The 16,103-nt window shown below is 39.9% G+C and overlaps 3 protein-coding genes and 1 pseudogene across 3 annotated transcripts; all 4 read right to left on the bottom strand.

The window, feature by feature from the left end:
- Positions 1-17: 17 nt before the first annotated feature.
- Positions 18-3,166, bottom strand: LOC133743179 (HIPL1 protein-like; annotated as a pseudogene).
- A 45-nt stretch (positions 3,167-3,211) lies between these two features.
- LOC133743181 (protein EARLY FLOWERING 5) lies at positions 3,212-7,878 on the bottom strand. Its single transcript, XM_062171015.1, has 9 exons — positions 7,656-7,878; positions 6,867-6,960; positions 6,000-6,085; positions 5,729-5,778; positions 5,555-5,624; positions 5,390-5,471; positions 4,862-5,232; positions 4,069-4,593; positions 3,212-3,671 (listed from the first exon to the last, which is right to left on the bottom strand). Exons 1-9 carry the CDS (start codon positions 7,734-7,736, stop codon positions 3,456-3,458), a joined length of 1,575 nt encoding a protein of 524 aa, XP_062026999.1. The 5' UTR covers positions 7,737-7,878; the 3' UTR covers positions 3,212-3,455.
- A 742-nt stretch (positions 7,879-8,620) lies between these two features.
- On the bottom strand, positions 8,621-11,668 carry LOC133742367 (protein NUCLEAR FUSION DEFECTIVE 4-like). Its single transcript, XM_062170030.1, has 3 exons — positions 11,070-11,668; positions 9,724-10,788; positions 8,621-9,524 (listed from the first exon to the last, which is right to left on the bottom strand). The coding sequence occupies exons 1-3, from the start codon at positions 11,523-11,525 to the stop codon at positions 9,498-9,500; spliced, it is 1,548 nt and encodes a 515-aa protein (XP_062026014.1). The 5' UTR covers positions 11,526-11,668; the 3' UTR covers positions 8,621-9,497.
- A 113-nt stretch (positions 11,669-11,781) lies between these two features.
- Positions 11,782-14,598, bottom strand: LOC133742366 (protein NUCLEAR FUSION DEFECTIVE 4-like). The gene is made up of 3 exons (XM_062170029.1): positions 14,118-14,598; positions 13,549-14,022; positions 11,782-13,000 (listed from the first exon to the last, which is right to left on the bottom strand). The coding sequence occupies exons 2-3, from the start codon at positions 14,014-14,016 to the stop codon at positions 11,891-11,893; spliced, it is 1,578 nt and encodes a 525-aa protein (XP_062026013.1). The 5' UTR covers positions 14,017-14,022; positions 14,118-14,598; the 3' UTR covers positions 11,782-11,890.
- Between the last annotated feature and the right edge of the window lie 1,505 nt (positions 14,599-16,103).

Below are 16,103 nucleotides of genomic sequence, written 5' to 3'. Positions count from 1 at the left end.
TAGACAGCAGCTTCATATCATTTATTAGCAGAAGTAATGATTCACAAGATCAAATCCAGGGTACAAAACAAGAAAGAAAAGAAGAAATGCAATATCTTTGCGTCCCTCAAACATATTTCTTGACATGGAGGAATCAGAACGCTGTTGATGAGTCCCCAAATCGACTACATGTTCTTTAGCACATGTAAAATTGCAGCGGCTTGGTCTTGTGACTCTATAGACACCAGTGCTTGTTAATACATAAACATCGTTCTTGTTATCTTCGCGAAATGAGAATACATACCCCAGGGAAGGAGTAGAACTTCCTGCCACAATGTTACATTGCATTGGAGAGTCATGAGCACATCTGAATGAAATCTTGGTAGTCGAGAAGTTCCCACTGTTTTCGGGGTTTTCAGTGCCTGCCCATAAAGCATCAGCATACAAATCCATGTAGAGATACCTGAAATGTTGTCAATAAGGATGTTACATTTACAACATAGATAAACTTAAGAAATTTGATGTGGGATTTCATGTTCAGGATAAACCAATTACCTCTTATACATGCATGGATCAGTCATAGATCGGTAGAAATAACCGCCTGTAATAGAGGCAGATTCAGCAGTTCCTATATTCTTATCTATATGAGAGTGACTATAACCCATTACTGGGGATATGGGGCTTATGGAACTTGTAGAGGTATTTCCTCCTGGAGACTTTGTTGGATAAAAAGGCATAGGACCCTCATAAACTCTCCATCCGTAATTGCCACCCTTTGTGACTAAATCAACCTCTTCATATTGATCCTGCAAAATGCCATGAACTTCATAAGGAATTTGGAATGTCATACACTATAATACTATATTTAGAAATAATGTAGTATGAAAACAACCTGTCCACAGTCTCCACAGAAGAAGTAGGAGGGCCTTTCTGAATCAAAACTACAGCGCCAAGGATTTTGAAACCCCAAGGCCCATATCTCAGGCTCCAGCTCCTTGATATCAATGTAGGGATTGTCACTTGGTATAGTGTAACTTCCCCATTGTCCCTTTTCACTTATTTCCACTGCACCTAGTAGTTGTTGCAAAACAGAGTTAATATCTGAGCAGAAATATAAATGATACAACCATTTGTACTTGTAATTCTCAGGACTTACTTGGTATGTTATCTATGTCTAGCCTCATAATTTTCCCAAGCAAGGACTTCTTGTTCTGTGCAAAATTGTAAGGGTCATCCCGATGTGAACCATCTCCCATCATGAGGTATAGATAACCATCTGCAGGTCCAAAAAGAATCTGACTGGCGTGATCTCCCCTATAAGGAAGCCCCATTGTGAATATCCTTCTCACTTCTGATGGATTTGAGCTTTTTGCCTAAGAGAATAAAAAAGATACTGATCAAATTCCATTATCATTTGGTTGATAATTTTTTGAAACATAACAAAGAAAAAGTGTGCAATATTTATACCAAGGAAGGCTCCGGTGCTGTATCATTAACTGTAAATTCAGCAACAACACTGTGGTATTGACAGGGCTGCACCCCACTATCAGCAGAAAGCTTTGAAGGGTCACAATTCACATCTGTATTGCATGAACATCTGCCTGAACAACCTGGATGTTTCATCTTATCACAGTTGAATGACAGAAAGAAGCAGCCATTGTTCACAAAGTTTGGATGAAATGCCATACTCATTAGACCAAACTCGGTGTCAAAGAGCACTTGATCAGTAATGTCCAAAAAAGGTTCAGCTTCATTGATTCCCAAAATCCCACTTGATCCTTCATCAGGAACAGTTGCCAACCATATCTGGCCTTGTTTTGGTTAGACACAAATGCGCGGTTGGAACCATCTGGATGTGGAACTAGATTGATATAAGCCACATTTCCAATTTTCTCAAGGCACAGGCCAGCTGGAGGAGGTGCAGCATCAACTTGACTAAATGAAACCGATACACCATTGAAACACACGGCATCTTCTGATCCACCAAATGCTTCACAGAAGTCTTGTTTCGAGTGCCAATGATCAGTCATTCTGCCTTGAGAGGATGGAGCAAATGGAGAACTCAATAAGGATATGTTGCCACATTTATCCCACAACTTTGTGCAGAAGTCCCTGCAATCTCCAACTTTCGACTGGTGTGATTTCATTGAACTTGTGGTGTTGCACAGAACAGGAACCTTTCTAGGCCGCGAGTCAATTTCAAACAGTTGAGCTGAAAATTGGTCACATATCTGCATCATGGAAGATCAAAAGTTAGCACAACCTTTGAAAAAAGTTAGCACAAAGAAAAATTACTTTTTATAGTAAATGTAGCTCATTAAAAAAAAAACATAAACTTACTGCACACATAGTCGATTTCAGGAGAGAAGCACATGCAGGATCGACAACATTTAGTGCTTCAAATTGTTTCTGCACCAGCAAATCCTGAGTAGAATTACAGCAGACGCTTCCATTGTAAGAACAAAACTTCAGAGGAGTTTCTTGCTTCTTAGGTGGCCCTGTTTCGTTTGTAACAAAACACTTTATTATGGAGTAAACACAACATATGCTGAAATGAAGAACACAAACAGAAATAGAGACCAACATGAATCAGTGCAGAGTGGAAATGATGAAACACCATTGAGCAAAAATGATAAGGAGGTTAGGAATAGAGAACATATAGAACTGTTCATCTGGTTTTCGCTTTTTGCCTACAATTGGTACAAACAACTTTAGCTTCTTCTTTATCACAGTGAAATATAGAAGATGAATGGCCAATTCAGTACCAAATTCGTTTTTCAATTATTAGGTTTTGGGGTTCCTGAAACATCGTACTGAGGAAAGCATCAGAAAAAGCAGTCATATTTTTTACATTGTATAAGCAGCCATATCAAGTCTAATGCACTTGGATTTTGCTGAAGGAAATCATTTTTTTACATAATCCAAGATCAGTATGCGTCATAAAATGACGCTATGTCTGCTTTGCCACGACAAGAGGTCCATTTGAGTATTTGTGGTGCTTGTAAATGGACCTTGTGTGAAGTAAAAGAGTTGAGAAGGGAACATATATACCGTGCTTCAACTTCATTTGGGAAGAAAACCAAGCAAGGCCTACCCTTATGTTGTCAGTTCCGTGTTCTTAAAGCCACTGTTTCAAAGGGATCAAACTGAAAATGACTTGTGCCGACAGCTTTTACTTCCTTTAAAAACGTATTACTCTAGTTCAGTAGCAAAGGGAGCACCAAACTGAAGATACTCAAGAAAGAGCAGTCGTAATCAATTATATTAAAGATCAATCAAATATCATACATCCCGAACTTCTACCACATCTTCAGTCTGTTAATACAGAATTTCACCATGAAATTGATGCATTAGGAAACCGAGGTAATTGACAATCAAATATGCTCAACCCCCCAGCTTCACTTCAGCCCGTGTTTTGCTACAGGCATGCCATCCTTCTTTATCTTCTTTGAGCCCCCTAACCAGCTACTACGATCTCAACCTTCAAGTGCACCAAGTGCCTTCATGTCCTCCAGGAAGGCCATGTAAGAGTCATCAATGCTTCCTGCCTTTGGTGCTGACGAAGAGTTCGCTGACTCTGGTTTCACAACAGTAGCTACTGGCCGGGCAGCTGCTGCTGTAGTTGGGAGTGATGTTTTTGCTTTTGCTTTGGGGGCAGCCATCTCTCTCCTAACCCGAACAGATGCAGGAACCTGAATACAGACTCTGGTTTAGCCAAATAAGACAGAAACGTAAAGAGTGCATCTTGACATGGAAACTGTTAAGAAACAAGTTAACCCAACACCAAAATCTCATTAGCTAAAACACGAACCTAGTGTTGACCCAATACCGAAGTCTCACAACGCTACCCATTTCACAGACATTGCTACAGAACTAGGGTACTAGGGTCCAGAAAACTCAGAAACTAAAATTACCATCTCCAAATGTAAGAACAATAAACCTCCAACCAACATCACCATGTCAATGTCCCCTATACTAATTGATGCAGAAAGCAATGCTTCTTATAGTAACCTTCAATGCAATATATGCTACTACTACCATAAGGGACTGGTGACACATATTATAGCTACTGAAAGAGAAACAACTTACCATGGCTGTAAGTTCTGGAGTGTGCTGAGCTAGAGGCCTCTTAACAACAGTAGATGCTGCCGATTTAATATATGATGGTTTATGATGAGCAGCCACGCCGTAGGCTACATGGTCATCTTCTTGAAATGTAGGAGGGGGGCCAGGTGGAAGTGGTGGTCTCATCATTGGGGGAGGTCCAGGGGGAGGTCCATATGGTGGCCTGGGAATCATTGGGACCATCATGCCTGGTGGACCTGGTCGACTGGGAAGTCCAGGAGCAGATAATGGTGGCCGCATATCTGGTGGAGGTGGCGGTGGAGGAAAACGAGAGATACCTGGGGGTAACACATCGGGATGTATATTTGGAATCAGGGTGGGTCCAGGCACTGGAGGTTGTTGTCTTGGAGGAGGTGGTGGTGGAACCATTTTAGTAAGATCCCTGGTCACTAGAGTATTATTGGTTTCAGCATCAGAAGTTGCACCTTCAAATTGAGTATTTGCTGAATTTGGAGGCAAACCAGGAGGGGGAGGAGGGGAAGGAAGTACCTGCAAGAGAGAGAAGGAAACTTTATTTTCAAGCTACAAAAAAATATATATATATATATATATATATATATATATATATATTATAACAAAGAAAATTCCACAGGTATGAGATATGCCCAGTCACGCCCTTTCTTTGGACTTCAAACCCTAGTATATGTGTTCCTTCCACTAGTTTCAATATATGGTATCTCACGTAATACTTTTCACCTCTGAAAATTTTTATTCCTGTTGCAATATATCATACAATGGACAATAAGGGAAACATTACCTGTGTGAGATCCTTGGCAGGTGGTTGATCAGAAAATGGAGATTGATTGTTCTCCCTCTCGCTTCCACTGATACCAGGTGGAGGTGGCTGTGCAGACTGGTGAAGAGGTGGAGGAGGGGGAAGTAGAGTGCGATTAGCAATCTCCTCTTTAGGAGGCAGGGGTCCAGGAGGAGGAGGTGGAGGTGGTGGCAGTGAGATACCTGAGTTTGCAGCTGCAGGGTTGGGCGGCAATGGAGGCGGAGGAGGTAGAGGTAAAGACTCCGGTAGAACGGAGCCATCACCAGAATTGAGCAGAGGATCAGCCAAAATTCCATCCTCAGTGGATGATGCAGCCCCACTTGATGAAGCAGCAGATAAAGGAATTCTTGGTCCTGCATTTTGCGTTCAGAAGAGAATGAGAGAGAGAAACAGAAAGAGGGAGAGGGAGAGAGGGAGGGAGGGAGGGAGGGAGGGAGGGAGGGAGGGGGAGAGAGAGAGAGAACTCAATACACAAGACAGGGGGTTGGGGATTTCCAGAAGAGTCCATACCTATCGATGATTGAAACATTGGAGGCTTTCCAGGTGGTGGGGCCCCAGTAGGATTCAAGGTTGGGTGGTAGTAAACAGAATCCTGCAACAAAAGTAAGTACAAAATTGTGAGGTTTTATGAATAAAAAGGAATTCAAAAGCAGTCATAAACCAAGCATTTCTTACCTCAGGCTTTGGATGCTTTGCTCTTTCTTCTTCTTCAGCGGTTGTTCGTCTTTTAGGTGGTCCCAAATGGCTAAGCAGAAAACAAACTATATTTAATAAATCAAAGTAAACAAAACTGTTTTGAACAACAAGTTGATGTAGCACAGATATCGATTGACAAAACAGAATTTGCACCTGAACATAACCGGGGTCTCACCCTTCTCCTTTGCCTTCTCTTCAACTTCCTGTCCAAAAGTGTAAATAAGAACTGATCATTGGATGCATCAAAATAATTCTTAAAAAACTGCAAATAGGTCTAACAGGAAATAAACACAGAAGACTCTGAACCACTAAGTTCCTGATCAAATATGACAGTACAAAACAGGTCATACAACAACGTTGAAGATTGAATTTCTAAACAAGAATGTATGATGGAAAATGATAATGTGAATTATGTGACAATTACCTTCCTCTTCTTCATAACAAGATTAAGTGTATCCTCTAGTTGCCTCTTCTTGTGTTTTCTTGCTTTGTCCAGAGCACCATCAGCCTCTGTACGAATGAGCCAAATACTAACAAAAATCAAAATAGTACCAATAACATTTAGACAAAAAACAAGCAAACAGAAAAATACAATAATGACGAAACAAATAAACAACCACTCCGAACAAAAACTATCTTACTAATGGGCTGAAAATTATTTGACCCCATAACCCTGAAGTCCTGAACCATTACTAAAAATTCCCACCTGATCCCTTTCTTTCATTAGATACTAATTCCTAAGTTTTTGACAGTTGATGCAAAACTTCAAATAGTTTGCAACCTTGCCTTCTACAAGCATAATGCTCTTATTAGTTTACTTAAATAACAAAAAAGCCCTTGTACATTTGTACATCTATAACAAGTGATAATCATGAACTTTAAGTCTTTCACCTTTTACATTAAAAGTAGTTCATGCATTAAGTAGTCAAACTTCTATCTGAGAGACAAATTTTTTTTTTCTTTCTTGGCAATTTTAACACTTCAGAATACTGGTCAAGACAAAAGAAAATAAACTCAGAGTTGTCAAAAATTTAACCTATAAGTGAAATGTTGGAGTATTCCAAAAATTTAACTTTTAAGCCTCCCTGGTTTAATATCTAAGAAGACAGTGAGAAGGGAGAACAATAAACGCAAGTGGCAACTAAAAATAATGAGAAGGCAATAATACAACTAGATATCCAAACTACTGGATCTATAAATATTTATGACCATTCTATTAACAGACCTCTTGGTTTGAGACAGATGAAAGTAGACTTTATGACTTTGATAAAAAAGCTTTAGGTCAACTTACTCTGCTTATTCAACTTATCAATCTGCTCCTTCAGGGTCTCGGGATCCTTCTTCAAGATCCCCACCTCCCTCACCTTCTTTCTTTCTTTCTTGTTCTGTTAAGTATAAATGACATAAAGTCAGAAGCGTATAATAAAGATTTAATAATCAAGAACACCAGAAAAACATTGTAAATGAAGTAACATTTGTTGAACTTGCATATTACTACCCAAAACTAATCTGCTTTCAAAACGCCCGTGTCTGGAAACACATGTCTATGTTCTTGGCCTTTTGGCTAAATCCAAGTATGTGTCTGTGAGTGAGTGATGCATAGATTGTTATCTCAATTATAAGCATTGACTTTAGTAACTTAGCCAAACTTAATTCCATCATTCCATTACAGTACACCAATTTGCGGTCTTATATGATTAAATCTTCCTCCATAAAACAAAATGGGGCTAGTAAAAGAATAACAGTTTTGGAGGGCTGACCATATGAGAGTGAATTGGACCTAATTTCCCAAATGTTCCATAGCTACTTCAGTAAGTAGAACAAAAAAGCAAACAACTAACAGGGCTACATTCACTAAATTCAATCTAAAACATTTCAACTTTCATTTTAACCTTTCAATTTTTCCTGGGCTTTCTAAGCAACCAAAAAGCCATGAAATTACAACAACAATTGGGCACAATGGAGTACAGAATCAATAAAATAAATCGAACCCAAAACGAAAACGAAGATCAAAACAAGCAATTGAGCAAGAGATAGTGAAATTAAAAGGAAAAAAGGCGTGGAATTTAGAAGTAATTACCCTTTTCAATTCCTTTTTGCGGAGCTCCTTACGATAAGCGTCCGTAGGGTTCATGACCTTGCCTCCCTTGGTCGTCTTCATATTGACCTCTCTGGGTCTCTATTGCGCTCTTCAATTTGTTAACTTTGGTGGTTCTGAAATCGAATTGAAAAATCTAGGGCAGAATTTGAAGCTCTCTCAGGTTTCAAGAAGAAAAGCCCTCTTCTTCCTCTCTTTGCCCGATTTTTAAAAAAAATTAATTAATATTCGGCCCAATATATAGTAATACTCTGTCCTCGACTCTGGGCTTTGTGTCTTTGTTGGGCCCTTTATATTGTTGGGCATGGAACCAAGACTCTCCGTTTGCTCAAAAGTTTTTTATCAAATCGGGATGAGGTATGCTACCTCCTCGGTTATGTTAGCGAGTTAGTAACACACTCATCGAGTTAATATTCGAATCAAGATCTATGGGAGTATTTGAGCCCGCCGCAGGCCCACAAACCTGAAGGCCCCCTCAAACTTACTGGTCACAAACTGGTATGAGTTGAGACTTGAATGCTAAACGTACGAGTTCCATGCTAGGCCCACAAACCTGAAGGCCCCTCAAACCTGCTGGCCACAAACTGGTATGAGTTGGGACTTGAATGTTAAACGTACGAGTTCCATACTAGGCCGCTCGACCAATCTTACCACACCAAGTGGTTGTTTGCTCGAACTTTACAAACAAACAGTAAACAATTTGCACTCTCTTTTCATACAGCAAGACAAAATGCCTACATTATTGACAAAACTTATACACTAATTCTAGAACGTAATATTATTTCACAAATTCGTTCACGGTCGCCAATGGCAGAGCCATAACTTGGTCTTATAACCCTTGATTTCTCAGACTTGGGTCGAAAGACTAGGAATTGCCTTGAGATTAAGAGCAGATAGTACTGATAGTGAGATACTTAGAATAAGAAAGAAAATAGAAATCATGAATATAAACCATACAGTAAGACAAAAATGCCTACATAAATACTCCAAACAATTACAAGCATCCAAACGAAACACCTAGATTGAGCTCAATACATTAGAATGATAAAGAAATCAGTATCTGATTATATATTGTGAATGGATTGTTGGCAACTGGTATCGACCATTGATTCTACTTCTTGTTTTGGTTTGACAATTTCAGTCTGGCTTGAAGGTGAAGTCAACATTATCACTTTGCTCATCTTCTGATTCTGACACAAAATCCTCACAATCAGGCGAGAAGCAGAGTTGAACATGAAATACCTCAAAATCGTCAAGAGGCAGCTCAATAACTGTTGAATGTCTGATCTCGATTTTGTTATCTCCCACAAGCTCAAGTCCGGTGACTTTAATAACAGATTGATAATCATAACATCTGTAGTAGAAGCCACTCTGGACTAGACAAAACTCCAGGTTACCCAAATGAACCAAACACTCGCTTCTCTGCTCTGCAATCGATGGAAACGTCACAATGTCCAGCGACTTAAACACCGAGTCTAGACAACAGGTATATACAACATTTCCATTATCATTCTGTTCCCTTGTAATAGACGATGCCAAAACATTATTTCTTGATAACATATAGATAGTCATAGTCTTGTCTGCAACCACAGCCAGTCCTCGAAAACAATCGCATTTTATGTTGCAACTTTGTCAACGATCGTAATATCTCATCATCCATAAGAACTCTAGATTCATCTGCCTAGGATTCTAGATCAGAAGACTTATAATCATTTCCATTACAGCTTGGCTTATCCAAACAAGATTATGAACGCAGCCATAAGTATATATTGGTCTACTTAATTACAGGACTAGGATGCTGGATATGCTGCAGGAAAGAAATATCTACCTGTTGCGGTTTCCATCAATGTCCTGCAAGACATAAAGCGATCAAATTTTCACAAATCTGTATTCTGATAAATTACTGGATCTCTCAATTTCCAAACAGACGTGCTTATTTGTACAAGGGTCGAGATCCTTTACATTTTTACCCCTTTGTAAAAGATATAAAACCAACCAAAAGCACAATAGTTACACAGATTATGTCCTGAAAGGATCTTTTGATGATTACCTGACTATAGAAACTTCTCGTCCGAAAGAACAATGCCAAGGCAGCAAGAGCCCCAAAAAGGGTAGCAGCTGCCATAATAAGGAATGATAACATAAAGCATTGAGTTCCAAAGCATGTATTCTCTGGTTCTGATGCCTCCTTGTCATAAATATATCCGATCACTCTCACAGAAAAGATATAAGAACCAACAGGACTGGCAATGGTAATGGCATTGAAGATGGTCCCCATATGTAGCACACCAAATATCTCAGAAGTGATTGTTGGCATTAGTGACCATTGAGAACCGTAACACACACCCACCAATACAGATCCAGTATAGAGAGCACCAGGCATACCAGAAGCAATCACCAGATGGCCAATGCTCATGGATGCTAGAGTGATGACCATGAACAATGGCCTTGCCCATCCTTTCCGATGCAGGAAACAATCCGATATATATCCAGCTCCCAAACGACCAAAGAAATTCCATATGCTCAGCAAAGAAACCAAAGTACTTATCTCAAAGTTTCTGTAACCAAGCGATTGTCCTATTTGGCTAAGATTATTAACCACTGCAAGTCCCGAGCCCATTCCACATACCATGGCAATAAACAAAATCCAGAAGTCTATTGTGCACATTGCTTGTAATAGATTCAGGTGTATATCAGACCGCAAACTCCTTTTATCATTACCATCTTCTAAACGGTCACCCTCAGTTAAGAAAGGCTCTGAAACACTATCCAACTCCCCTTGATGTGCTCTGATTACAACACAAAGAGGCGAGGCAAGCAGCAAGACAAGTACAACAAAACAAACAACACGTATGGCTAATGGCAGAGTGATAAAGTTCTCTAATAGTATAATGCACATAAGGTAAGCCGCAACAACAAGAGCAATTATCGAGAGACCATCCAGATGCTGCTTCTCGTTTCCTTCCTTCGTGTCGTGGATTCTCACAAACCACATAAGCAACAAAGTATTTATTGGAGGCAGCAGTGCTAGCATCAGAAGATATGAAGTGGTTTTTTCGTACATAAAGATCTGATATATTTGAATTATTATTGCTCCACTCAGACCAAGAAATCCCTAACACAGAAAACACAAACTATTCATCCATATCAAGTCCAAGCACTACAAATTGGAAAGTACTCAATCTCAGATATTAGCATATGAACTATGGCACTGACAACCACTTCATTTACATCCTGCTAAGTACCTACCAAATTGTTTTAGTTGCTAGTATCAGATCAAAAGAGCAGGTTGTAAAATTCTCAACTTACATTCAAAGAAAAACAAATATAGTTCAAAAACTCTCAAGCAAACAAAAATAGCTGCAAAATTCAAGAAGGAATCAAAATTTCAAGTACCTTCATGATGCCAACAATGGTGCCTTTATAATAAGGGAAGTTCCTGACACCAGTGACCGCATTAGAAGTGTTGAAGAACGACTGAGCATGTGCCGCTAGCAACATGAAAAGACACATCACCACCACCGGAGGCCGGGGAATAAGTCCGACCACGGCGGCCCACATCAGAAAGTAGCCCAAAAAGCACTGGACTGCTCCGGCCAGCAGGACAACCCAAGGTCCAGCCCACAAGACACTATAAGAATAGAGAACACCAGACAGAATCCCACAGTTGGCTCCAAAGTCCTTGAACACAGAAACAGTGTCGAGAGTTGACTGATCGTAGCCCTGTGTGATCTTGAGGGTCTGAGAGTAGACGGAGAAGGTGTATAGGGTGCCGCTGGTGCACTGTATCCATATGCTCGCCACCGTAGACACCCATTTGGACCGTGTCAGATTCTTTAGTCTAGCTTCCATCGACGGTGAAGTCTATAACCTCCGATTTCCGTGTACTGTTTTGTAGTGGCAGACTTGGCCGCTTCACAGTGATGATTGAGCTTGCTTTTTGGGTTTTGCTGTTGCTCACACGTGTTACTTTGAATCAGATTCTATGATGTCATAGGTAACATTATTGGATTTATTGCATTCTCCATCATAAAGTTCCAAAATTTTCCAGCTAAATTGCTAGTGTCAGTGATAAAGATTGAGGCTTAAATCGGTTCTATGAAAGATATGACAGAAAATTATCTTTTTATTTTCCGGAAATAAATATAATTTGTTACGAGTTCACACTTCACAAGATGAAAATTACAAGTACACAAAGTTTTCATCTTTTTCACTCGCTAGTTTGGAAAATGCCGCAATCTATTTAACACAATGGAGTCATAGAACCTCTTGGTTTTGAAGAACAGTGCAAGAGAAACAAGAGACCCAAACAAGGCAACAGAGGCCATGATCAGAAAAGACAACATGAAGCAGTGAGTGCCATTGCAGGAGGACTCATGTTCTCGAGAAGCTTGTTTGTCATAAATGTACCCAATCACCCACACTGAGAAAATGTAAGACCCAACAGGGCTGGCTATGGCAATTGTGTTGAAAATGGTACCAAAATGTGTGACACCAAAGATCTCAGAACTAATGGTGGGCATTAGTGACCACTGTGAACCATAACAGATGCCTACAATGACTGAACCCACATATAGATTTCCAGAAAACCCAGATGAAATTACAAGGTGCCCAGCAGCCATTGTTGCTTGAGTGAGAACCATTAACAATGGCCTTGCCCATCCTCTTGTGTGTAGCAAAAAATCTGAGACATACCCAGCTCCAAATCTGCCTAGAAAGTTCCATATACTCCATAGAGAAACAAAGGTGTTTATCTCTACAGTTGTGTAACCAAGTGACTGGCCTAATTGGCCCATGTTGTTTATGGTGGCCAAGCCAGTACCCATTCCACAAAGCATTGCAATGAACAGAAACCAGAAATTAACAGAGCTCATAGCACTCACAAGATTCATATCTTCATGATCATATTCTCTAGAGGCCTCTTTCCCAAGTAAAGCATAACTAGCAGCAGAAGTACTCGTTTCTCGCTGTCTCTTTAACTCCATGAATTGAGCTTTGATTGCAATTCCAATGGGTGAGGCGAGTAGAATCAGAAGAAGTAATGTGAATGTGAAGACACTAGCCCACAATGGAAGAGTGAAGATGTTTCTCAGTATGATTGTGACCATGAGATAAGCAGCAATGAGCAGAGCAAAAGCAGAGAAGTAATTTAAGTACTTCTTGTCAATTTCAGCTCTACAAGCTCCATAGATTCTCACGAAGGGCATGAACAAAATGGAGACCAGTGTTGGCAACAAGGCCAGCAATAAGAGGAAGTTGCTGGGGTTGCCTTTGCATAGTGTGTCATAGAATTGGACCAGTATTGCTCCACTAAGACCCATAAATCCCTGGCCAAGAAAACACATGATAGTAAATGAATCTCATTCTTATTACACCAAGATGATTAGCTAGATGCCAAGATCCTCAGTAAGGTTTTAAGAAGCCAACCAAAGAACAGTTGAGGACAATCGTCGTACCAATTCATATTTTTAGACTCGCACATTACGAATGAAGATTATGATACATATTCAATATGATCTAAATACTATTTCACTTGTCATCTCCTATATCTTTAAATTTACACACCGTTAGATTACTATGATGGAATATAAATCTTTGCGGTCTAGAAAAACTAAGGAAATCAATAACAACTTCAAAATCTATTTTGAAATAGTTATTCACACATTTGAGCATAGATTTCAGAACTAGGGTTATAAAACTTGGCTATAAACCTCAGGAGCATTACGCAAAGAATTTAAAAGTACAGGATTCATATGAAAATAGGCTAAACTATACAGAAGCCTCTGTAATTACTAACTAGCACGAGGGTTCATTTCATAATAAGAGTAAAGAAGATGTGTGACGAAAACAAAGTCATCGTGGCAAATATAGATACCTTCATAAGACCAACTATGGTCCCGCCATAGTCAGAGAAATTCTGTACGCCAGTGACGACATTAGTCGTATTAAAGAACGTTTGAGAATGAGCCCCCAAGAACATGAACAAGCAAACAACCGCTACCGGCGGCCGCGCCACCAACCCGGACACGGCGGCGTAGATGAAGAAGTACCCCGCGAAGCACTGGATTGCCCCCGCCACATGTACCAACCAAGGCCCCCCGAAACAGGCGCGGCGGTGGTTGAGGGCCACGGCGGAGTAGAGGAGTCCGGAGAGGATGCCAGCGTTGGCGCCTATGTCCTTGAAGACGGACACGGTGTCGAGCGTTGATTGGTCGTATCCTTGGGAGGACTTGAGCGCGGAGGAGTAGATGCTGAAGGTGTAGGATGCACCGCCGAAGCATTGGATCCATATGCTGGCCGCCGTCGCCGTCCACCGGGTCATGCTCAGACGACGACTCTCCATCGTCGTCTACGTTAAGCGACAGGTTGGTGTGTTGAATAATGGAAGTGGATATGGAAACCAGTTTAGAATATTATTTATCAGAAATGGAGAGAGGGACCTACCAATGAACAGAGCTCTGGAAAATAATCGATGCTAGGAACATGAAGGTTTCTGATCAAGAAGACTGTGATTTTTTATGAAGGAGGATATGCATGACTGCTGTAGGATACTAGGATAAGACTGGAGGCACATATCCCAATTTTGACCGGAAAAATCAAAAACTAAAACTGAAAAAATGGATAAGTTTTGTAATAATTCCGATGTTTGTTTTGAATCTGACCGTAATAAGAGCCAGAGGCATAGCAACACACCATCAGAATTTGGTTAGGACAGCCCGGGTACTCGGGGGTAGGTACAAGTCAGATCACGTTTCATAGTTTGGGCACCCTGAGTTGTCAATGGGTGGCCAGCTAACTATTGGCCCATGAAACTTGAACACCAATTGGAGCATATCCAACCATCTGTCAAATGGGAGGGTGGAGGCTCAAGGAATCAAATTTGCTCATCACTTTTATTTTGTGGTGATATCACCACCCTATTAAAATTTACCACGCCATATAAAATTCATTTAATACTTAAATTATTTTTTTTTTAATAAAACTTCATGATTAATTATTATTATGTTTTATAACACATGGCAAAGTGGTGGTGAGCAAATTTGAATCCGAGGCTCAACATCAAGAAATGAAAGAGGAAAGCACTCTAACAAATCTGTCAAATCCTATGTGAATTTGGCATTCCAAATCTCTTTATCAAGTTTGACAGATTTCCCAAATTTGTCGGTTTGTTTCTTTTCACTTTTAATACCTTGGATCCTTCTCTTCTCTCTCTCTCTTTCTTCCTACCCAAACCAAAACCATTCACGGCAAACCTTCATATTCAATTTTCATTCAAAAGAGAGAGAGAGAATAGGAGTTAAAAAGAAAAACTGATGAATTAGATTGAAGCAGATCCAATTAGATCAAGGCCTGACCACTCAGGCCATAGTAGTGTCACGGTGGTCGATTGCGGTGTTGGGAGAAGCTTGATTCGGAGAAAGTGAATCAAATAAATGGCTAGTTTTTGTTTGTAGTGTTGTAATATGGGCTTATTGTTCTATTGCTTGGGCTGCTTGGATATGTTATTGCTGTGTTTTAGTTTTCAAGGGTTGCTTGAATCTGTTCTTGAAATCTGGGCATCTGTTTATTACAAGTATCAGGGCATCTGTTGTTTGTTCTTGTTAAAAAAAAAAAAAGGTTAAGAAGGAAAGAAATATAATGTTAATTGTTTGTAATTTGTAAATAAAATAATTTTTTTTTAAAAAAGAAATAAAATATTCTTATTACTTGATACTTATGGAGCCAAATCAAACTTTGACTCATATTGGTGAAAGAGATATCTCTTATCCTTATGTTACTAACAGAGACTGAACACTAGCCGCAAAAAAACCAACTCCACTAAAAAGACTCCCACAATCCCACCACACAAAATCAGAAGAAGAAAGACGTTTGATCCAACAATCGGAAGAGAACACCAATCTCCACGATGAGTGCCACCCATTGTAAATCAAAAACAAAAGCGACAGTCAAATTTACCCCTAAACATTATAATCCCATGTTAAGCTTTTTTTTTTTTTTTTTTTTTTTTTTTAGAATAAAGCGGAACTATATTCCCGTGTGAAGCTTGAAATGATTTATTCTAATGTCATTCATTAATTTCTTCCGTGACAAAAGTGAGATAAGATGAGATCGAAAGGTGAAAACACTTTTGCATGTTAGTTATATAAATATGTCGAGCCTGAGTTGTATCCAAATGCAAAATAATCATTGCCACTTATTGGTGCTTTTGATCTTTCACTTTTTGAAAAAGATAAAGAAGAAACGAAGCAATTAACTTTTCCTAAAAGAAGAAAGTAGACGTGGCGCGAAAAGCTGAGGGCGGGAACGTGCAGACACATGGCGACCACGCGCCTCAAGCCTCGACGCACGAACACATGCGGACAAACAAAACCTCAATATCTCCGACCGTTGACCTGCCCCACGTGTCACGTGAGGACAAGCCTCCCCACA

Source organism: Rosa rugosa, chromosome 4 (assembly GCF_958449725.1).
Source record: "Rosa rugosa chromosome 4, drRosRugo1.1, whole genome shotgun sequence".
NCBI lineage: Eukaryota > Viridiplantae > Streptophyta > Magnoliopsida > Rosales > Rosaceae > Rosa > Rosa rugosa.
This window is presented reverse-complemented; position numbering and strand designations above follow the sequence as displayed.